The 22871-nt window shown below is 35.7% G+C and overlaps 1 protein-coding gene across 12 annotated transcripts in view; it reads right to left on the bottom strand.

Annotated features, from left to right (window-relative positions):
- Gphn (gephyrin) overlaps positions 1-22871 on the bottom strand; it is a 360226-nt gene that overhangs the window by 182401 nt on the left and 154954 nt on the right. For all 12 annotated transcript variants that reach the window (XM_051196174.1, XM_051196176.1, XM_051196182.1 and 9 more), the window contains one exon: positions 18368-18462. In XM_051196174.1, the coding sequence (XP_051052131.1) occupies positions 18368-18462 (95 nt within the window). The remainder of the gene's footprint in view (positions 1-18367; positions 18463-22871) is intronic.

Raw genomic sequence — 22871 nt, 5'->3', positions numbered from 1 at the left:
CCAAGCTGATGGAGACTGATGAACCTATAGCTGTGGAGACTCCAGGGGACTGAACTAGGCCCTCCATATGTCGGAGACAGTTGTGAAGCTTGGACTAGGTGAGGGGCCCCTGGCAGTAGGACCACAATGCAAAGCTGGTACATGGGCTAGCTTATTGGAGCCCATTCCTTAAAGTGGGTTGCCATGGTCAGTGGCAATAGGACAATGATATTATCCTGGTATATAAGCTAGCTTGTTGGAGCCCACACTGCATGGTAGGATGACATGCTCAGTCTTAATGTATGGGAGATGGGCCTGGATCTGCATCAATCTATTATGCCATACTATGTGAACTCCTCATGGGAGCCCTTACCCATGAGAAGGAATGGACTGGAAGTAGACTAGGGGGAATTAGGGGAGTGGAAGGAGGAAAGGGGGGTGGGAGGAGGAGGGGGAGGGAGAACTGTGATTGGAATGTAAAATGAAATAAAAAAAATAAGAAAAATGGAAAAAAAAGAGACTTAGACTACTATAACTCAGCAAAACTTTTTAATCACCATAGTTGGAGAAAAAGGATATTCTATGATAATGTCAAATTAGATATATACATATATTCACAAATATTCACAAATACAGCCCTACAGAGGGTACTGGAAGGAAAACTCCAATCCAAAAAGGTTAAATATATCCACAAAAAAATAGGCAATAATCTCACACCATCAACACTGTAAGAAGGGAAACACACACATACACGTGCACATGCACATGCACGCACACACACACACACACACACACACACACACACAGAGAGAGAGAGAGAGAGAGAGAGAGAGAGAGAGAGAGAGAGAAAGAAAGAATCACTACCACTACTACCAACAAAAACATAGTAACAGGAATTACCAATCATTGGTCATTGATATCTCTCAATATCAATGGACTCAACAACCCAATAAAAACATAGACTGACCCAGACCTCCTGAATGTGAATGTTAGAAGGACTGGGCATTCTATGGGGCCTCTGGTAGTGGATCAGTATTTACCCCTAGTATACAAATGAACTTTGGAAGGTCATTCCACAAGGAGGGATACTCTCTCAGCCTAGATGCATGAAGGAGGGCTTAGACCCTGCTCCAAATGATAGAACAGATTTTGAAGACTCTCTATGGAAGGCCTCACCCTATGTGGGGAGCAGAAAGGGGATGGGATGGGGATTGGAAGAGGGACAGGGGAGGAGGGGAGGGTGAGGGGTGAGGGAACTGGGATTGACATGCAAAATGCAAAACAAGCTTGTTTCAAACTGAAATTAGAAAGAAAGAAAGAAAGAAAGAAAGAAAGAAAGAAAGAAAGAAAGAAAGAAACAGACTAACAGAATGGACAGGAAAGCAAGATCCTTCCTTAAGCTGAATACAAGAAAAAAAAGAAAAAGGAAAAAAAAAAAAAAAAAACAAAAACCCCTCAATGTCAAATAAACATTATCTCAAAGAAAAGGTTGGAAAAAGATTTTCTAAGAAAATGGATCTAAGAAACAAACTGGTATAGTCATTCTAATATCTACCAAAATAGTCTTTAAACCAAAATTAATCAAGAGATATTGGGAAGGACACTTAATAGAAAAAAAATCCATCAAGATGATATGTTAATTCTTAACATCTATGCACCAAAAGCAAGGGTACCCACATTTGTAAAAGTAACATTACTAAAGCCTCATGGAATCTGAATGACTTGACAAAGTGAATACTGGATCAAGACATAAAGAAAGAAAGGAATTAAAGCTTTCCTAGAATTCAATAAAAATGATTACATATGCAAACTTATGGGACACAATGAAAGTGATGCTAAGAGGATAGTTCATAGCACAAAGTTTCTACACAAAAATGGGAGAGACCCCATACAGCACACCTGAAAGATCAAGAACAAAAAGAAGCAAGTACACCCAAGAGGAGTAGATGGCAGGAAATAATCGAACTGAGGACTGAAATCAAGAAACTAGAAACAAACAAAAAAGAACAATACATGAATCAATGAAGCAAAAAGTTGGTTCTTCAGTAAAATCAACAAGATAGACAAACTCTTTTCCAAACTAACCATACAATGGAGAAAGAATATACAAATAAACAAAATCAGAAATGAAAATGGGGACAAACACCAGACACCTAAAACTCCAAAGAATCATGAGGTCATATTTTAAAAACAAAGGAGCAGCAGTTCTAGGGGAGAAGTGAGGTTGTTAGAGAATTGTGAAGAAGGGAGGCTGTGGTTAGAATGTATTATATGAGAGAATTTTTAAAAAGTCAATAATCTAAACAGATGCATAACAAATGAAGGTGCTGAAACAGCAATAGAAAAGCCTTCCAGCTACAAAAAAGCATCCAGGAGCAGATGGAGTCACAGTAGAATTCTACCAGACATTTAAAGGTCTACAGCCAGTCATTCTTAAACTGTTTAATAAAAGATAAATAAAAACAAAGCCAGTACCACTCTAATATCCAAATTAGTATATCAGATATAGAGAGAACTACAGAGAAATATAACCAATGAATATAAACTAAAAATACTCAATGAAATACTTGCAAATAGAAAACGGACACACATCAAAACTATTACACATCAGGACTAACTTGGTTTTATTCATGAAATTCAGGGTTGATTCCACTGTTATTTTACAATTTCCATGCAATCCCAATCAAAACTCCCATCTCTTTCTTTGCAGAAATAGAAGAAAAAGACGAAGAAGAAAAAAAAATATCTTAAATACATATGGAATCATAAAAGGCCCTGGACAGCCAAAACAATCCTGAGCAAAAATAATAATGCTAGAGGGATTACAATTACAATTCCATTAATAAAAAACTGGTATTAGCACAAACAAACAGGCATATAGACCAATGAATAATGTCAAAGACAAACATGAGCACATGTCATTTCAGCCACTTAATATTTGACAAGGACACCAAAAACAGACTCTGAAGAAAAAAAAATCATCAAATGGTGCTGGCAAAACTAGATAACCACATTCAGAAGAATTAAATTAGATCTTTATTTATCATCTTGCACAAAAACTAACTCGAAATGGATCAAAGACCTAAACCTGAAAGCCTGAAACTGCTAAAGAAAAACATCAGTTTACATGATAAAGGTGGAGGAAAGTGTAGTGATAGTTCATTGGTGATCTAATAAATAAAGTTTGTCTGAAGATCAGAGTGCACAGCTAAGCCATTAATTAATCGCCAGGCAGTGGTGGTACACACCTTTAATACTAGCACTCAGGAGAGAGAGGCAGACTGATGTCTGAGTTCAAGGCTACTCTGGGCTACTCAAGATTGAATTTATCTAAAAGAGAAAAAGAGCTCACACAAAGGTGATCTCAGCACTTGGAACCACATGCCTTTAATCCCAGCACTAGGGAGGCAGAGACAGAGTGATATAGCAGGGCAGAGAGAAGAATATAAGGCAGGAGGAGACAGGAGCTTAAGGCAGTCTGAGGATTTGTAGAGATGGATGCAGTCTGAGGAGCATTCAACCTAGGGATTTGTAAGGACAAAATAGGCCCTTTGGTCTGAGGATTCACTAGAGGTAAGAGCTTGTGGCTGGCTACTCTGCCTGTCTTTTGGCATTAACTCCGACATTTGACTCTGGGTGTTTATTATTAAAACCAATTAGAATTTACTGTACAGGAAAGGCCTTCCTAAATGGGAATCCATTTGCCCAAGAATTAAAGCCAGCAATTAAAAAAGTGGAACCTAATGAAACTAAAAAATCTTCTGCACAACAAAAGAAAAAAAAATCAACTGGCTAAAGAGGAAGCCTACAGAATCTTTGCTAGCTATATATGTGATAGGGGTTTAATCTTAAGAATACACAAGGAATGAAAATACCAAGAGTAAAAAACAAACAAACTAAATAAATGAGTCATTCAACAAATGGGCCTGCCTGTGACTTGAATAGATAATTTTCAAAAGGAAAACAAAATGGCTACAAATATCTCAAAATGTGTTTATCATCTCTGGCAATTATATGGGAAGCTCCAAATCTTCAGATGTGTGTCCATAGGCTGTGGAAACTCAGAAACCAATAAAGTAAAACAGGACTACTGCTATAGAGAGGGTAACAGCAAATTAAAAGTGATCTGATCAGAGAAATGAGAAAATAGGAACTCCTTAGGGAGGGGGAGGAAGGCAAATATACTAGGTGGAAGGAGAAACAGTGATCTGATAGAGGAAATAGAAAACGGGGCTCCCAAGGGAAGAGGGTGGAAGGCAAATACTGGAGAAGGAGGAAGGTGGACAAAATCACAATAAGGATGTCTGGGAAAAGCCACAATCACATGATTAACTATTTATTGAACAAACCTATGATGCATATAATTCAATTGAGTATACATACATATAGGCACACACTCGGTTTTGTTTGATTTGTTTTTCATTTCTTTGTTTTGTTGTTCAAAACAGGGTTTCTCTGTGTAGCTCTGGCTGTTCTGGAACTTTTTCTGTAGACCAGGCTGGCCTTGAACTCCGAGACCCACCTGCCTCTGCTTCCCAAGTTCTGGGATTAAAGGCTTGTGCTACCACCGGGCCACACACATCGTTTTAATAAACTTTTCTCAACTAGGCTGATTGTGTTTCCTCCAAGAGTCAAAACTACCTCACAAAAACCTCAATACCAGACATGAGAAGCCCTCCTTTGAGTTGATTAGGGCAAAGAGACTCCCAAAACATACAGCCCATTGATGTTGCCCTTGGTTGCCCCTAGTAAGTCCCTATTGCTCGAGACATCATGCATTTCAGAAACAGAGACCTGTGAGCTGGGACTGAGTTTAACTCCTCCCCCTGCCCCACCCATCCCTAAGGATGAGTTTTCATGATACCAGGAGGTATTATGTAAGCTTACAAATGAGGCAATCTTAGTCCAACACAGCTATGACTCCTATGAACCACCCTAACCACTGTGACACAATAATAACCACATTGATGCAATAGTGTCACACATAATATTGGGGTAACCAACAAACAGCTCTCTAATTGGATTTAAAACCAGTGCAACAAAAGAGATACTATGCCTATTACCAGAAACCTAGCTATATTTACCAGAAACCTAGCTATATAATCAGTGCTAGTGAAATCATGGTCATTGGAAGAGAATCTTAAACCACTAATTCACTAAACCAGCATAATCTCTAACAAGAATCTATAAACTTTTGTCTTTATTTCACAGATAAATGTAAGTCCTTACCCTTAGGTAAGGAAACTTCTCTTTGTAACAGAAACATACCATTACAGAAAACCACAACCAATCAAAATACATCATCATGAAGTACAGTGAGTCCAGTCCCAAAGTATGTATCTACACAACACTCCCACAACAACTCAGGGAACAGTGTGGAAGAAGGTATGAAAAAACTGTTCAGAGACAGAGGAATAGTGAATTTTCTGTGAGATTGTATCTCCTTGTAATACCAGAAGCTATACCCATAAAGCCTCATTGACAGGACCACCCAAATGTGAACTTACCTAAAATGACACTAATGAGCATGCCAAATTGGACTGGAAAAAAAAAAAATCCATGAGGCCTCAATCCTACAAATAACTACAGGCTACTGAAGAAAGCCAGAGTGGGACAGGTGGTCTTCCCCAGGGAAGGGCACATTAATTGATTGTCCAGTACAAAATGGTCAGCTCTGAAGCTGTACATACAAGTAATATTATATGTACTAAACCAGTTATATTTAGGATTTTTATGCATATACAAATACATATATGTGTGTTATATGAGATAAACCAGTTATATTTAGGGATATATACAAATATACAAATACACACACACACACACATATATATATATATATATATACACACAATAACAATTAGTGAAAAAAAAAGAGGCCATGAATTTGAAGGTATGCAGGGAAGGGTATATGTGAGAAAAGATAAAACTATAATTAAATTATAATCTCAATTAAAAAAAAAGTTAGGGCCCTTCCCCTCTTTTCTTCTTTTTGATTTTCATTTATTTTAAAAACATTTAGATTCTCTAAATAGAACCTGCATTCCTTTCTTATATTAATTTTTTTGTGATATAAAGTTATGAATTTAGATATATGTCTATTGCTATGTTTTTACCTCTATAGTATTAAGGAAGAAAAATTGTAAATATGAGACAAGAGAGGAACCCATCAGTTTAGACACTGATTAAAGTCTCTTACCAGTGAGAAACAAGAGTCACTGAATAAGTAGTATCTATTTTAAAGGCTGGTGATACTCCTTTCATAGACATTTTATGTTAGAATATAAACAACCATGGCAGAAAGGCCTACATGTGTATGAGCTTTGGTTGGGCTTCATTCCTATCCTCAAACATTACATAAGAATTCCAAATAACCAGACCGCCTGAAACAGAGTACAAGCTGATCCTACATTCAAAACAGCTGGACAAAACAGCCCTACAGACTACAGCTAGGATATCTGAATCTTCTTCGAATCCCCCAAGACAGCGCCCCTTACCAGCAGGAAGTAGTTTGGAAAGAACGACGCCCAAATTCCCAAATATTGTGTATAAATGTTTGTTTTCATTTAATTGGACTTTGTTATATAAAATTAAATAAAAAAATTATATATATAAAAAAGAATTCCAAATAACATACAATAGAGATACTGTACATTCCTTGTGGGCTGTGCCTACTTTTGGATTATAATCCTAGCAGGTGTATGAATACAACAAATAGAAAGTAAAACAAAAGGATATAGAACTCAGCATCATCACGACCCATTAAATGAAAAATGTGGGCATCAATGGAATACTCCACATGAAGAAAAAAAAAAAAACATTCTGATCCAAGGCATGTGGTGCAGTCACTAAGACAGAAGCAACATTGGACCACAATGACTTCAAAAGATTCATGTGTTCTCTCTTACTATGGTGAAATCACCTTATAAGTTAAAAGCAGAAAGACATAGGAAAATTCCTATATATTGGAACCTAAACAACAAATTTAAGAATAATCCATAAATCAAAGAATAAAGCTCAAAGGAAAGAAAGACATAAAAACATAAAAATAAAATAACAGGCTATTAGATGTTTTTCATATTTACAGTAGAAAACTCTAAAATCAATATAAACTTCCACTTCAAGATCACAAATGGAGAACAAAGCAAACCAAAACCAAGAAGGAATGAAATAATATGAAATCAAAATAAAACACATTAAGTTTTAAAACAAAAGAAGAGAAAGCTTAAAAAATTCTGGTTCTTTAAACCATCAAATTTAAAAAGTTTAAGCAAGACTGGAAAATATAGAAACTACCAATATCAAGAGTATAAGCAGAGGCCAGGACAATGGCTCAGTTAGTAACAAACATGAGGATCTGAGTCCAAATCCCAACAAACTACATAAAAAAGAAAAAATGAAAAAAGTCTGGTATGGCACCCTGTACTTGTGTAATACCAAGGCTGAGGAGAGGGAGATAGAATCTGTGGCTTGCTAGCTAACCACCAAGTCTTGCCTTCTTGACAAGGTACAGGCCAGGCCAGTGACAGATCATGCCTCATCAAAAAGGTAACAATGCCTGAGGAATGACAATTATGATTATCATCTGGCTTCCACATGTAAACCTGAGTACACACACACATAGATACAGACACAGGCACAGACACACAAACACACACACACACACACACACACACACACACACAGAGAGAGAGAGAGAGGGGGGGAGAGGGAAGGAGAGAGAGAAAGATAGAGGGAAAGAGACAGAGAGAGAAAGAGGAAGAGAGAGACAGAGAGAGAGAGAGAGTGAGAGGGAGAATGATATTCATACTGGTCTTGAAGACAAAATAAAATACTTCACATGCATAAATTAGAAAAATTAGATGATTGTTCAAATTTCTGTGAATTTCAAATGTCATAACTGCAAGAAATAAGGGTATACATTGCTAAATATTTCGAGAAAGCATATGTCCTGGCTAGTTGATTGTTACAATGCAAAAGTTAGAGTTATTTGGGAAGAGGAACAATCCACTGAGAAAATGCCTCCAGGCAAATATATATTGCATTTTCTTAATTACTGATTGATGTGAGAGGGCCCAAACCATTGTGGGCAATGCAACCTCTGGGCAGGTGGTCCTGGCTTCTATAAAAAAGCAGGCTGAGAAAGTTATAGGGAGCAAACCAATAAAATGCACTCCTCTATGGCCCCCATATCAGCTTCTGCCTTGAATTTCTGTTCTGACTTCCTTCAGCAATGAAGTCTGACCTGAGAGTTGCTTCCTACTTGCTTTTGGGCATAGTGTTTTATTTTAGCAACTGAAACCCTAACTAAGATAGTACCATTCTATGACAGTAAAACCTTTAAGAGGCTGGTGAGATAGATAACTCAGTGGTAAAGAACATTTACTGCTCTTCCAGAAACCCCAAACTCAGTAGCACCCATGACAGTTTTAAAAAATTTAACATATGGTTTCCATAAAGTCATGCAGGTCATTGAAAAGTAAAGAATTTCTCCCAATTGAGTTAAGAAAGTCAGCATTAACTTGACATTAAAATCAGATAAAGACTATAAAATGAAAACAAACATAAATATTTTATGACTATAGATATATAAATCTTTATTCTATATAATGTGATCATATCTCCTTCATTGTCCTCCTCTTCTTAACCAGTCATTTATTCTCCTTTCAGGTCTTTTTCTAGAGGAGGGAGAAGGAAGGCTGCTCTCTGTATTTAATTACTTGCCAGCATAGGCATGTATAGGGATGTTTACTTAAGAGGAGACAACTTATGAATGGCCGTGACACTAAGAAATATAACTCCCTCTTCCAGCAAGTTAATTGCTTCTAACTCCTCAGGTAGTGTTAGGAACTCATGAAACCATTGTCATTGATCATGAAACTCCAACTTTTTTCTGAATGCCACAGGTCTGGTGTGTGTTAAAAATTTTCATTTAAAAATTTTCCTGTTTTATTTATTTTTAAATTTCCCTTAGAACGTTCTAATTTTTGTATTTTGCTGTTGGATTGAATATCCTACTGATACGCATTATATCTAGCTAGTCTGTTGTGTTTTTCAATTTCCACAATTCTTTGATATTATTTGGTTGTTCTTTCCATAATTGAATGTGTGTTTGAATTCCTGAATTCCTGACTAGTTTTGCAGAATATCCCTTCAAGTTTTTCAATTTTATATTCCAATATTAAATGCATAATAAAATTTTGGTTTGCTTTTTCTTAGATTTCAGTTTCAATTACATATCCATGGAAGCAAGGAGAAGGCGTCAGATCTCCTGGAACTGGAGTTACAAGTAGCTGCAAACCAGCTTTAAGACATGGCACTGGGAATTGAATTCAGGTACTCTGAATGAGCAGTGATTGTTCTTAACAATCCTTCCAGCTTCCTCAAGTTTTCAGTCTATCACAGAATCATGCTATATAGAAATTTTCAGTAACATACACCATTGTTTCTTGTAAACATTTCTGGATATATGTATATGTGTTTTTATGTGTAAACAGGTGCAGCTTGTGTGTGTGTGTGTGTGTGTGTGTGTGTGTGTGTGTGTGAGAGAGAGAGAGAGAGAGAGAGAGAGAGAGAGAGAGAGAGAGGGAGAGGGAGAGGGAGAGGGAGAGGGAGAGAGAGAGAGATGCATGTGTGGTGGGAATCAAATCAACCAAAGGCCATGGCCATTATAGGGACCATACTACTGAGCTCTTTCTATACTTAATTGACCTTTCCCATTCTTTCACTTTCAATTTATTCTTGGCTCCCCATCTAAAGTAAGTCTTATGAAGACAGCAAACAGAAGAACTACCTTTTAAAAATCTATTCTGCCATTTTACAGGGGGACATGAGTCACATTAAGAGTTTATCATATCCCTTACCCTTAAAAAAATTTCCCTATCAGTATTATTGTCTACTTTAATATTTAGTTGGTTCTTTTAAAAGAAGCATTTAAAATCCCTTCTTACTCTCTTTTCTGTATGTTCTACAGCCATTTTCTATGTGATTACTATGGGAATTCCATTCAATATCCTACAGATATAATGTTGTAATTTGTTTGTATAACCTTATTTTCAATCACATGCAGAGACTTTTCCCACAATCATTTTCAATTAGAGAGTTCATAAATTATATCTTAATTTACTATGTACCACTAATAGGATTAATATTTTATACATATCTAAGAAGAATTTATACATCAACGCTATCCTTGCTCTTCATAGGTAAATTGCTTTTCTAGTTTTTTTTCCCCCCTTCAGAACTTTTTCAGCTTTGTGATTCTGTATTGTGTGTGTGTGTGTGTGTGTGTGTGTGTGTGTGTGTGTGTGCGTGCCGCGGTGGGGTAGGAAGTGTGAACCTAGATGACTGGTTCAGAATGGCTTGCAGTGAATCTCCAGCAATTCATCAGTTCCACTTTATGCTGTACTAGCCTGATAAAAGCTCTCACTGAGGATTCTGTATGTGAGTTTTTACTCCAGCATGAAAGACTTTTTCAGTCTGAAGTTCTAAATGATATTTCTTTTTTTATTGTTCTTTTCAATAGTGTAATTGTATTTACTCATTTTGTTTAAAATGCATTTATGATTAATGTATGTGTCGAGGGACACATACTTATGGCATGTGTGTGAATGTCAGAACAAATTTTGGAATTGGCTTTCTCCTTCCATTTGGCTTGTGGGGACTAAGTTCACGTCAGGCTACAGGCCAAGTGCTTCACTTCAAGGGCCATGTGATGAACTGAAATTTAAATTAATCAATTTTTTTTTTTTGAGGGGGTGCGGTTTGAGACAGGGTTTCTCTGTGTTGCTTTGAAGTCTGGTCTGGCACTTGCTGTGTAGACCAGGCTGGCTTTAAAGAAATCATAGAGATCCACCTGCCTCTGCCTCCTGAGTGCTGGGACTAAAGGCGTGTGCCACCACTGCCTGGCTTAACCTTTTATTTTTTTGAAGGAGCTTCACTTGCCTTCACTGCAAAGCAGGTATAGTAACAATATGTTTTCTTTGCTTTTGTTTATCTGAGACTGTGTGGAGTTTTCTGTCATTTTGGAAGCAGTTCTTACATTTACCTTTTTCCCTTTATTATTATTTTTTTTCCTCATTCAGTATATTGGATTTTTCAGTTTACTGTTTTCTAGCTTGTGGTTGTTCTTTTTTTTTTTTTTTTTTAATTTGTCTTTCCCTTTTATCCTTCCTCCTGCCTATATCTCCTAAGCACACACATAACAGTCACGTGTCATCCTGTTATTAAACCTGTGTTTGATTTTAAAAACATGCTCTTTCATTGAAAAGCCAGGTGTGGTGGCTCATAGCTACAATCCCAGCATAGAAGAAGCAGGAGCACCAGGAGGTCAAGGCTAATGCTACCTTTTCTCAAAATACATAAAATAAAAAAATCTTACTGAGGTAGTCAGCTTTCAGTCGTTCCTCTTCTTTATCTTAAGTCACTTTGATTATAATGCATTTTAGTGTAAGGTTCTTGGAACTTAGCCTATTGGGAATTTACTGAACCTCTTGGACTTGCAGATTCATGTGTTATCAACTTACTGTCTATCCCTACCCTATCTCCCTTCTCCTCTGAGAACTCATATACTATCTGCTGAATGGTGTTCCATAGGTACCCACCTTCAGGTCTGCTTTTTGTTTCTGTTCCTCCGAATTATCAAGGTCAACAATATTGTTTATGCTTGCTCATAAGTACTTCTGAATGCCTAACGTTAAACTTTTCGCTCAGTTATTACACTTTCCAATTCCATAGCTTATTCTTGGCTTCAAAAAATATTTTCTATGTTGGACTAATACTTTAGGTCATACTTTGTAAATAATTTTCATTAGTTTTTTGGTCATCTTGAGGTTGTTTTTCTTTGTTTGTTTGTTTTGTTTTTTTAAATGTTTTCTAGTAAGTTCACCATTTTGTCTTCATCATAAATATCTTGTCAATTGCTTGTTTTATTTTAATGGACCATATTTTTATCTTCATTATCTTATATTTTTTATTAAAAACTAAAGATTTAAATGTTATTTGTGGTAATTTTAGAAATAAGGGAATCCTTTCCCTCAAGATTGCTATTTAATACATATATTATAGGCAGTTTCTACGTTGAAGAACAGCCTAAGATGAAAGCAAGGTTTGTTCAGATCTTCTCTGAGCTTTTATTTTCCTCTGCGTTTACATGTGATTTCACAAACAAGGCATATAGAGTTGCTTTTGAAAATTGCAATACTAAAACAACTGACTCCCAAAAGCTCAACAAAAGAAAAACATCAATGAAAGCAGGCACCACCATTATAAATCTCTTCAAGGTGTAACAGTCAATGTGAGTCGTGACATTGGAAGTCAATGTTTGTACCTATACGTCTACTATCGAAAACAGTAATTCATAAGCAGTATATAGAACCCCAAATATTTGAAGGCTTAAACCCTTATTGCCTACTTCTACAACATGTTCTAGGACACAGTTGATCAAAATTAGTCATAACCTTTATCAGTCAAAAATTATCCATAGCTGAAAACTCTTTAACAGGCTTATAAATTACAAAGTAGTTCCATCAGAGGCTGCTACCTTTTGCTTCTTCTATACTGCTTTTTACAAGCTAAATATAACTAGTTTTGGTTAAGAGAAAATTAAAGCTCTTCAAGATGGTAGTAGTATTAATATAAATTACTTAAAATGACCCACACTACTTTCATATTACAAAAGGAATAATATTAAGGCACTTTGATTCACTGACATAAAGACATAAATTCAGTTCATTTTATTATTTTGACATTTTGCTTGTTTTCTGTTTTTTCTGTGTAGCCTTGGGTGTCCTGTATCTCACTCTGTAGACTAGGCTGGTGTCAATCTCACAGAGATCAGCCTGTCTCTGCTTCCTGAGTATTGGGATTAAAGGTTTATGTCCTCATAAACAAGTGCCAATCATGAAGAAAAGAGTTAGCATTTTTTTTTTTTTTTTGGTGGGGGTGCTAGTGAAAACAGAAAAGCACTCCTCATTAATTGAACAATTGAGGCAGGAAATATCTTGTCCTAAAATCTTTTACTCAGTTGTTCCAACAGTTATAAAGAAATACATAAAAGCGAAGAGAGAATTCACACTATGTAAGAAATGTACTTTTCTTTCATATATGTTTAATTGGGAATGAGGGCCCCTGGAAATTGGAGAGTGTGGAAAAACACCTGGAACACAGACAGCTGGAGAAAGTGTAATGTTTAATAATACATATGAATTAGAAACATTCTGGGCTCAACTGTGAGCTGTGAATCTCTCTCTCTACACACACACACCCACACACACACGGCTTGAAGAAATGTATGACAGACTTTTAGCACGTAAGTATGATGTATAGATTCACACACACAATACCTCAGCTTGAATATGATGTTAATTCATGAAGATTTCTATTCTGGCAGAACTTGACAGTGTAAGTCTTAGTTACTTTCCCATCATGATTATAATATATAATACACCGTGAGCAGGCAAATTATAGAAAAAAGGTTTATCTGAATTTATGGTTCCAGAGAAATAAGTATTCATCACCACCATGGTATGGAGGTGTGGAACTAGTCAGGTATGACAACTGGACAAGACCCTGCCTGCCAACTGAACTCTCCCACAGTTTCCCCTCCCTTGCCATGCGCCTGCCTCTACAAGGGTAGACATTAATATCATAGGTGCAGACCATGCCAGTTAGAACAGGTAAGAGTTCCACCTGCCCTAGGAACCTGCTCCCCCCACCCTCATTTCAGAGATGAAAAACCCAAGCTGTTGACATCTCCCACCACCTGCACCCACTGCTTTGCCACTGCTCCTACAAGGGGGTGAGGTGGGGGTGAGGTGGGGGTGAGGGGGTTACGCACTGCTCAAGTGCATGCCACACCAGTGAAGAACAGAAATTCCTCTGCTGGACCAAGGGCCACACCAGCTATCAGAAGCCCAGCCCCTAACTAGATCATGCAGGCTTCCAGAAATACAGACCACAAAGGTCAGAAGACAAAAGAGGAAACAGAAAGCAAGGAATAAAACACCCTTCTAACAACAACAAAAAACCCTCAGAAATTGACTTCTAGGCCTATATTCATATCCCAGATGTCTAGATGCCAGTTTAATAACACAATTAACAACAACCAGGGCAATATGGCACCACCATAGCCCAACTATCCTACTAGAGCAAACCTTGAATATTCCAATACAGTTGAAGCACAAGGAAACTACCTTAAACTCAGTTTTATGAAGGCAATAGAGTTCCTCAAAGAGGAAATGAATAAGATGAAAAGGGACTGGAGAGGTAGCTCAGTGGTTGAGACCACTGGCTGCTCTTCTAGAGGACCACATGGCAGTTCACAGGCCTCTTTAACTTCAGTTCCAGGGGATCCTACACCCTCACACAAACAGGCAGGGAAATCACCAAATGCATGAGAGAGACAGAGATTGAGAGAGAGAGAGGAGAAATCCAGTAATACACAAACAAATAACGGGGTGGGGAAATAAATTCCTTAAAGAAAGCAAAGGGGAAAAAAAAAAAAAAAAAAAAAAAAAAAAAAGACTAAAGCAACTCAAGACCTGACAATGGAAATAGAAGGAGTAAAGAAAACACAAGCTGAGGGAAAACTGAATATGGAAAATCTAGGTAAGAGAACAGGACCCAAGCATCACCAACAAAATATAAGAGATGGAAGAAAGAATCTCAAGTGTAAAAGATGGCATAAACTCCAATAGTGCACCCATAGTCCTATACTTCCTCCAACAAATCATATCTTCTAAACTTTCCCAGACAGTGCTATCTGAGAATCAAGAATTCAAATGCCCAAGAATATAGAGGACATTTTATTCAAAATACCACAGTATAGCAAAGACATCTGGATTAATACTCAAACAGGTTAGTTGTTAAACCCAATAAACATTATCCAGACATTTAAACTGGAGTAAATATTTTACTTAGAATACAATATTCAGGGCTAGAGAGATGCCTCAGTGGTTAAGAGCATGGCTGCTGTTCCAGAGGTCCTGAGTTCAATACCAGCAAGCACAAGGTGGCTAACAATTATCTATAATGAGATCTGGTGTCCTCTTCTGGTGTTCAGGAATACATGCAGGGAAAGCATTGTATACATAATGAATAAATAAATCTTAAAAAGATGAATACAATATCCAAAATACCCAGGATATTATCCAAAATTATCTAGCATTGGGAAAACCAGAAAAATGTATTTATTTTCTGTGGGAAAAAAATCCACTGGCACCAACCACAAGGGGAGCCATATGTCAGAACTGTCAGAAAAGTAATTTTTACATAGCTAATATAACCATCCTCAAATGACATTAATAATATATATATGTATATATATACATATATACATACATACAGTCAAGAAACACAAACCATGAAAATATCTACATGGAAACTTTAGAATTGAAAGAAAAATTACTTGAAATGATTACACCGAGAAAGTTCAAAGGCAGAATGGAACTGAAAGAGGGTAACATCCATTAATATAATGATGCGTCATGTAAATATTCTGACAAACAGATCAAGAATAGATTAAAAGTATCCTTGGAATATTAATTATTAACAGATTAAAATTTCATGTCAGAAGTCATAATGGAGAAGAGATTGAAAATTGTACAAGAAAAATAACCCTTAAAACAATAGCTAATGGATTCCCAATCTGATTAGCATAATTTTGGAGGTTCCAGAATCTCAGCAAACATAAAAGCAAAATCTTAACGAAACTACATCCAGGCACTGAATATCAAATAGTGAAAACTAAACAATAAAGAAAAAAAATCTTTAAAGTAAGCAGAGAAAAGTAGCCATTACAATATAAGGGACAAATAACATTAAATAGTTTTTTAAAATATGGGTATATACTATTGTAGAAGTTACCCTATAATGGGAAAAGAGACTAACATATAAAAATTCAAATTCCAGGGATGGGCTATCTTTTTTTGGAGTATTGGCCAGTGAGGTCCCAAAGAGTCTCAAGAATCACAGACCATTGCCAATGCTCATGGTTACCTCCAGAATTTGATAATATGTCCCTATTGTTGAAGATATCATATGCTTGAGTCACAGAACATGATGGGATCAAGCTGGCACAAATCAGGAAGCTTCATTCCTACTAAACAGCTTTTATAGTGCTAGGTGGTGTTATGCAAGCTACTGGAAGAGAGAAGTAACCATTAATCTTCTTGAGCTGTGATCTCTATACAATAATACCTGGCCAGACAAAACACTGCCCACTCATGTAACAGTGGCATGAATGTAATGAGAGTAACTAAACACTTTCTAATAGGATTTAAGGCCTGATCCACAACATAAAATGATGGGGGATGTCCTTCTGTATATATGTTTCCCTTATTGGTTGATTAATAAAACACTGATTGGCCAGTAACCAGAGAGGCAGTATAAGCAGGGCAACCAGATGAGGAATGCTAGGGAAGGCAGAGAGAAGCCATCAGGGAAACACCATATATCTGCTGAAGGAGTAACATGCCACATTATGAGTAAGCCATAGCCTCGTGGCAATACATAGATTAATAGACATGGGTTAATAATGAAGAGAGAGTTAGATAATAAGAGGCCTGAGCTATTGGCCGAACAGTTTATAATTAATATAAGTCTCTGTGTTTATTTGGGGCTAAACAGCTTTGGGAATAGGTGGAACAGAAATTCTGGCTATAATACAATCCATACCTGGCACCGTTACTAGGCCAAAAACTATGGCAAGGTAGATGATATCATGCTAGGAACTACTGGAATGATTTGTTAAGTGGACATAGTATTAAACTAACTCCCAATGATATATTATTATATCCATAGGTTAAAGAATCTCTCAAACTTCACCAGAGAATGTATATTTGCAGTGGATGATGATCAACACTGACCCACAATTGGCTAAAAAGCAGAAAACAAGAGACAGAAGAATGTTCAGCCTGCTAAGGGATCATTGCCAAAGACAGAATGGAGAGAATGTACAAGCTAGAGGCAGTGGATAACTACAAGGAAACAGTGTCTCATGGCCAGAGAAGGCCATCTTGCGCATATGAACTCATGGTGGTAAGACAACATGTAGAAAGCCTGTGCAAATCTGAACCAAACCAAATCCAAACGTGGAAAGAGGAGTTGGACATGAAATTCTACCCCTAGTTGAAGAGCTATTTTCACTTCTTGGATGTTGGGAGGGGAATATTTTGCTTTTTTCTAAGAATGTAGCCCCTAATAAATTTAGATTGTTCCAGTGGTAGTCCACACACCTAAGAATGTTTATGCAGTATACACTGGCCATAATGAGGGTAAAAAGAAGGACCCAAGGTCAGGTGGGAAGAGTTGGTAGAAAGGAGAATATGATCAAAGCATATGTAAAATTCCCAAATAATTATAAATAAATAAGTATATATATATATGTATATATAATCTCACATTATTTTTAAGTTCCTTTTCACATATTAAACATTACAATACTGTGTAATACATACATATATAAATGTATGTATGCGTGACAGGAAAGAAAATATAGTAATCATTGATTCATTCATAGCTATACCTTTAATGACTGCCAATAATGAAATATAAACTTAATCCAAGTAACTTGAAAGCCATTTGAATAACACTTATTAACTAAGTAGACATTTTAACTTTTATATTCATATTTCACACAGAATATAAGTGGCTATGCTGATTATAAAGTTATTAACTTACAAAGTTGTGTATTTTTGGCTACTATGAGATTAATGTCTATTCATCAAAGGTCACTAAAGGAGATCATGACTAAATTTTCATTTTAAATGATTTATACTGTTTTCATTTATAGGGTTATAATCTAAGATTTGCTAAAATACCTAGAAACCACCACATCAAATATAGATGCCACCATGTATGCCAATAAAAGCATAGTTTTAAGTATACTAATTTGATATAATACACTGATTTAATAGAGCAATTTAAATATACAAAATTACTCAGAGATTATCTCTTTTATGACTACACTTAAATATACCTCTTTATGAATTCAAACCAAAGTTTCTACATATGAGCTAAGTGACTTTAATAAATTATGCTGGTTTGTTGCATTAAACTAGCATCTAGTTACATTTCATGAACATCAATTGGTGATTATAAATGATCACAAAAGAAAACTTCACAGGTTGATGAACTCAACTCTTACACATTAGGACTGATGGCTTTTAGCAGTGATAAAAACACTCTATAGAAGTTTAATATAACAAAACCAAAAAGAAAAAAGTGGGGACTGGTTGAGATTTAGCTACAGTGGACACTAAAACTTAACTTTGGATAAAACGAGATGAATGTAAGCCTTCTGACTAAACTCTCTTAGATTTACTGTTCTAGGTTATTGATGTGTAGTGAGGAGTTTACTTTCTTTGCAATCTGTGGGTGGCTTTCTTACCTAGAGAGCATGCCCAGAGGTGTAACATTAAGGGATCCCATCAGCATGGCCAGGGCCATCCCTGGCGCTTCCCGTTCTATTACTTCTTTTGTGGCCTGTAATTAAAGATTAAATAGCAGACTGAGTAATTAGCCAATAAAGAAGAAAGGCAGAGTAGTAAATTTCACTTCAAGATAAACCATGTATTTTGTAGTTTCTTATTCATTTTGATTTTTAAAGTCAGTCAGCTCAATTTTTCAGGATCACTGAACATAAGCTAATGATTAGGAAAATCCAAACACTGTTACCAGTTATATCTTTTCCTCACAGTTTCAAGAGTATTTGATAGAAAGCTCATCTTGCAGATAACTTGAATTTGAAAAAGGAAACCTCAGATTGCTGTGACAGTTCAAAAGATTTCGGTGGTATAAGAAAGCTGGGTATTATTTTTGGTGGCTCTTAGGGTTTTTATTTTGTGGTATTTAAGGTTGAAAGTTAAGAGGGCCCCCATATTCACTCGGTAAGGGCTTCAGTATGAGCTATGACATTGTATCATATCTAGAGTTTGCCTATTATTACTGAAAAAAAGTGGTTTCTAAAATATATAATTCCTAGTTCTATGATATTATAACATTGATAAAAAGACAAAAAAAATCACTTCCCCATAAAGTAGAAGAAAAATCTTACATTTTCTATTTTCAATACAAATTAGCCACTGAATTTTTTTAAAGGAATAAAGTGAAAAGATTTATTATGCTAAGAATTACAGTCCAACATTCTCAAGATGAAGTGTAGTTAAACTAGGATTAAGTTAATGAGGGAGAGAGAAAAACCACACTTTCTAACAGAGCATAAAGCATACCTTGGAGATATTCCAGGTTTAGTTTCAGACCACTGTTCAGCCAATGAAACAATAAAGCATATCATATGAACTTTTTGGCTTCTGAATGCATATTATCCTGTACTGTATTAAACATATCATTATATCTAAAGAACTTATAATAATGAAATACAGTGTTGCAAAAGTATGATAGTAATCATCTGAACCTTCAGGCAGATATAACTGCATTCCAAGTGGAAGATCTAGTCTTGATCTTGTTGGCTGTTGACTGTTCAACAGACATAAAAATAATGAATAAGTTTAGACCATTGGGAGATTTACCAAATGCAACACAGAGTTGTAAGGTGAACATACATTGGAAAATGGAATTAATATTCTTGCTTTCCACGGGGTTGTCTCAAACCTTTACTTTGTAAAACACTAATATTTGTGAAGGGCTATACAATGAAATTACAAGATATGAGGGATGATTGTACATTGTATTTAATGGTACAGGTATATTTTAGGTTAAAATTAGGAACAAAGCACATGACTCAATACATTTCTAGCAATGTTTCTATAAGTGAAAGAAGTTACAATAACTAAAAGTGACCAAAAGTAAAACTTGCAAAATAAGAGTGTTCCAATATTAGGGAAAGTAAGCAAAATATAAACAATAACAGAATACAGAGACAGGTTGAACCTGCAAAAGTTCAACAGCAGTGAGTGATAGCTATATGTAAGGCTGCATCTATGGCTAATTGTTGTCTTCAGACAAAAGTGGAAGACTTGACACGACAGTTAGGGCAAATCAAGTACTTTTCAGATACTGATAGTGTAAGTTTTAGGATGTATGTATGCATGTATGCATGCATGTGTACGTATATGGTTAATTTGTCCCCAGTATGCATATAAAATATAGGATACCTAGAACTAAATCTTAATGAACTGCTTTAATCAAAGGGCACCACAAGCAGTAGAAAAGAAAACCTTAACTTCAAAGTTCAAAGTTGAAAAATGATGAGTTGTCAAATTCACTCTTCATCATCTGAAGCCAACATATCCAATTTAAGTTTGAGGCCTCATGATATGGGACATTACTTCAGTCAGGAAACTAAAAATCTAAAAATCTAAATCCAAATAGTCAAACAAAGGGAAGGTGAACATAATATAAACGGACTTTGTTAGCAGAGTTAACACTTCATTACCCGCTTTAAACAGTCACCATACAAACAGTGGTTAGTTAACATTAATGGATTTGAAAATAGTTTATCTCAACAAGACTCATGCTAGTAGCTTGTACTTCAGAGTGGCCATGTTAAAGGGTGAGGTGTTATCACTACAAATTTCAATGCTGGTCTCCTGCTGTCAATTCCTAAGGGGACAAGTCATGTAAAAGAGTAAGCTTGCCATATGAGCTCTTGGGACATAGCCACTTTCCTTTATGCCTCTCTGCTACGTTGTGATGCACCTCAGGGGCCCTTGCTAGAGGCTAACATAGACTCCCTCTATTTTGGATTCTCAGTTTCTAAAAGTGAAATAAATTTATTTTTCTTTTAAAATATTCAATCTCCATTATTACTTCAGCAACTAAAAAAAAAGAAAAGAAAAAAAAAAAAAAAAAAGAGAAAAAAGGAGATATACATAAAGATTATGTGCCCTAAGAAGAATAGCACTTTCTAAGGACAAGTAGAGAAGTACCAATGGATACTCAAGTCTCTATTTAATCTAAAATAGAGTAAAGAGACCAAAGGACAATACTTATCTACTTGAAAACATTACTTATTAGGAGTCCACAAGTTGTTTTGTAGTATTCAAAGGATGTGATGATCCAGTGATGAATTAAATAAACAGTGTAAAAGCTGTGATCTAGAGTTAACAAAAAAAAAAAAAAAAAAAAAAAAAAAAAAACATGAAAATTGCAAGGGAGAGATAAAGCTCATCCATCTTTCTAGATTCTCTAAAACATCTCATGATTTTTTGCCCAAACATTGGATTATGCCTGAAATGTCTCACTTTAGCTTCCAGAGAATTGTTTTATTTGAAATTGCTTTTATGGTTCACCATTGGACATAAACAAACCTCTCAGTGAAATTTCCTATATGATGAAGTATCTGAGATACATTTGCATTATACTCTGATTTTCTTTTTTTTTTAATTAATTTATTTTTTATTTTACATGTCGATCCCAGTTCCCTCTCCCTCCTTCCCTCTTACTTACCCTCTCTGCCCCCTCACATGCACCCTGACCATCCTCCCCTCCCCGCCCCCTACCCCAATTCCACATGTTGGGCAATGCCATCCAGGTGGGATCATGTAGATCTGTCAAGTCATTTGAAGTAGGGACTAGGATTTCTCTCCTTCTCTAGGTTAAGAGACCCTGCAGGGGAAATTTCTGATCTTAAAGACTGGATAGTCTTCTGCATTGTTTGCTTTCACATTATTATGGTATAAAACATGGTGAGTTGATGGCAGGCGGGGAGCAGACAATAGGATTCTTATAGGTCAAGGCATGATGATGTGTTTCCAGTAGTGCATTCTGAAACAAATCGCTAACATAATCTTTCTTACATCTGTAACTAATGCATCTTTTGTATTTAGCACTACAATCTACTTTGAGTTATTTTCTCTTTTTAAAATGAATGAACGGTTTGTCAAAAATATTGCTACCTGTGAAATTAGACTGGAAGTTATACTAGAAAAAAGGGCTTGAATGTACTACATCACACAGTACAGTGGGTAACATCTAGCATATGCTGAATAAATATTAGTAGAAATCAGAAATAAATATATGCAGTTATCTAGATTTGAGGATAAAATACTTAAGCTTTCTTAGCTGCAGTGTATTTACAAACCTAGATCTCATAAGAGGATGGCGAGGATATGGTACAAATACATTACCTAATATACAAGAGGTACTCAAGAAAAGTAATTTTTTCTATTTTCTAGTTGAACTTGCATCCTTATAGTTCCGAGTGTATCAGATAGATTAACAAAGACAATAAAAACCATACACACTTATAACTAGTAGTTGAGAAGCAGAGATAAAAATGGACCATTTACAACAATAACCCAAATGTAAGAGCATTGGTTAGTGAAGAAAGGGGAGAATGCTCAAAATTCTTTTATTTTTAGAGAGCAAAAAGCCAAGTAAGGTGTGAATTGGAAAGACAAAACATAAGGCAAGAGCTGAATGCAAAGTTCTATAGCCTTAAATGGAAAAGTACGACAAAAAGGCATAAAGTGAAAGAATAAAATCTAACAGAGTAAGACATTAAAAATTCCAAATAGAAGAGTGGTTGTAAGAAAACACCTTTGTCACTATAATCATATGTATTAGTAAAACACATATAAGAACCATCTGCACCTGCTAATGTGTATACATAAACTGTTCTCAATGCTAAAAAGATGTCATTAATAACTATGACATTATTCTACATAATTATATTATGGTACTATTTCAAATTTTGGTAATCATATCCTCTTCATTAGCAAATTCCTTTTCCTTGAAAGAAACAGTAGAAATTATGATTTTATTTCAGATAATGTTTACAATTTATAAAATAATGAGATTTAGGTAACAAATACCTACTTTCTTTGAATAAGGTATATACATTTGTAAATATTTTATAGTTTCTTCTGTTTGAATTATAGTGGACAAAGTTTTGTTTTGTAGCTCAGGTTATCTTGGAACACACTATGTGG

The sequence above is a fragment of the Phodopus roborovskii genome, unplaced genomic scaffold (genome assembly GCF_943737965.1).
Source record: "Phodopus roborovskii unplaced genomic scaffold, PHOROB, whole genome shotgun sequence".
NCBI classification, from domain to species: Eukaryota; Metazoa; Chordata; class Mammalia; order Rodentia; family Cricetidae; genus Phodopus; species Phodopus roborovskii.
Note: the sequence above shows the minus strand (reverse complement) of the source record. Positions and strands in the feature narration are given on the sequence as shown.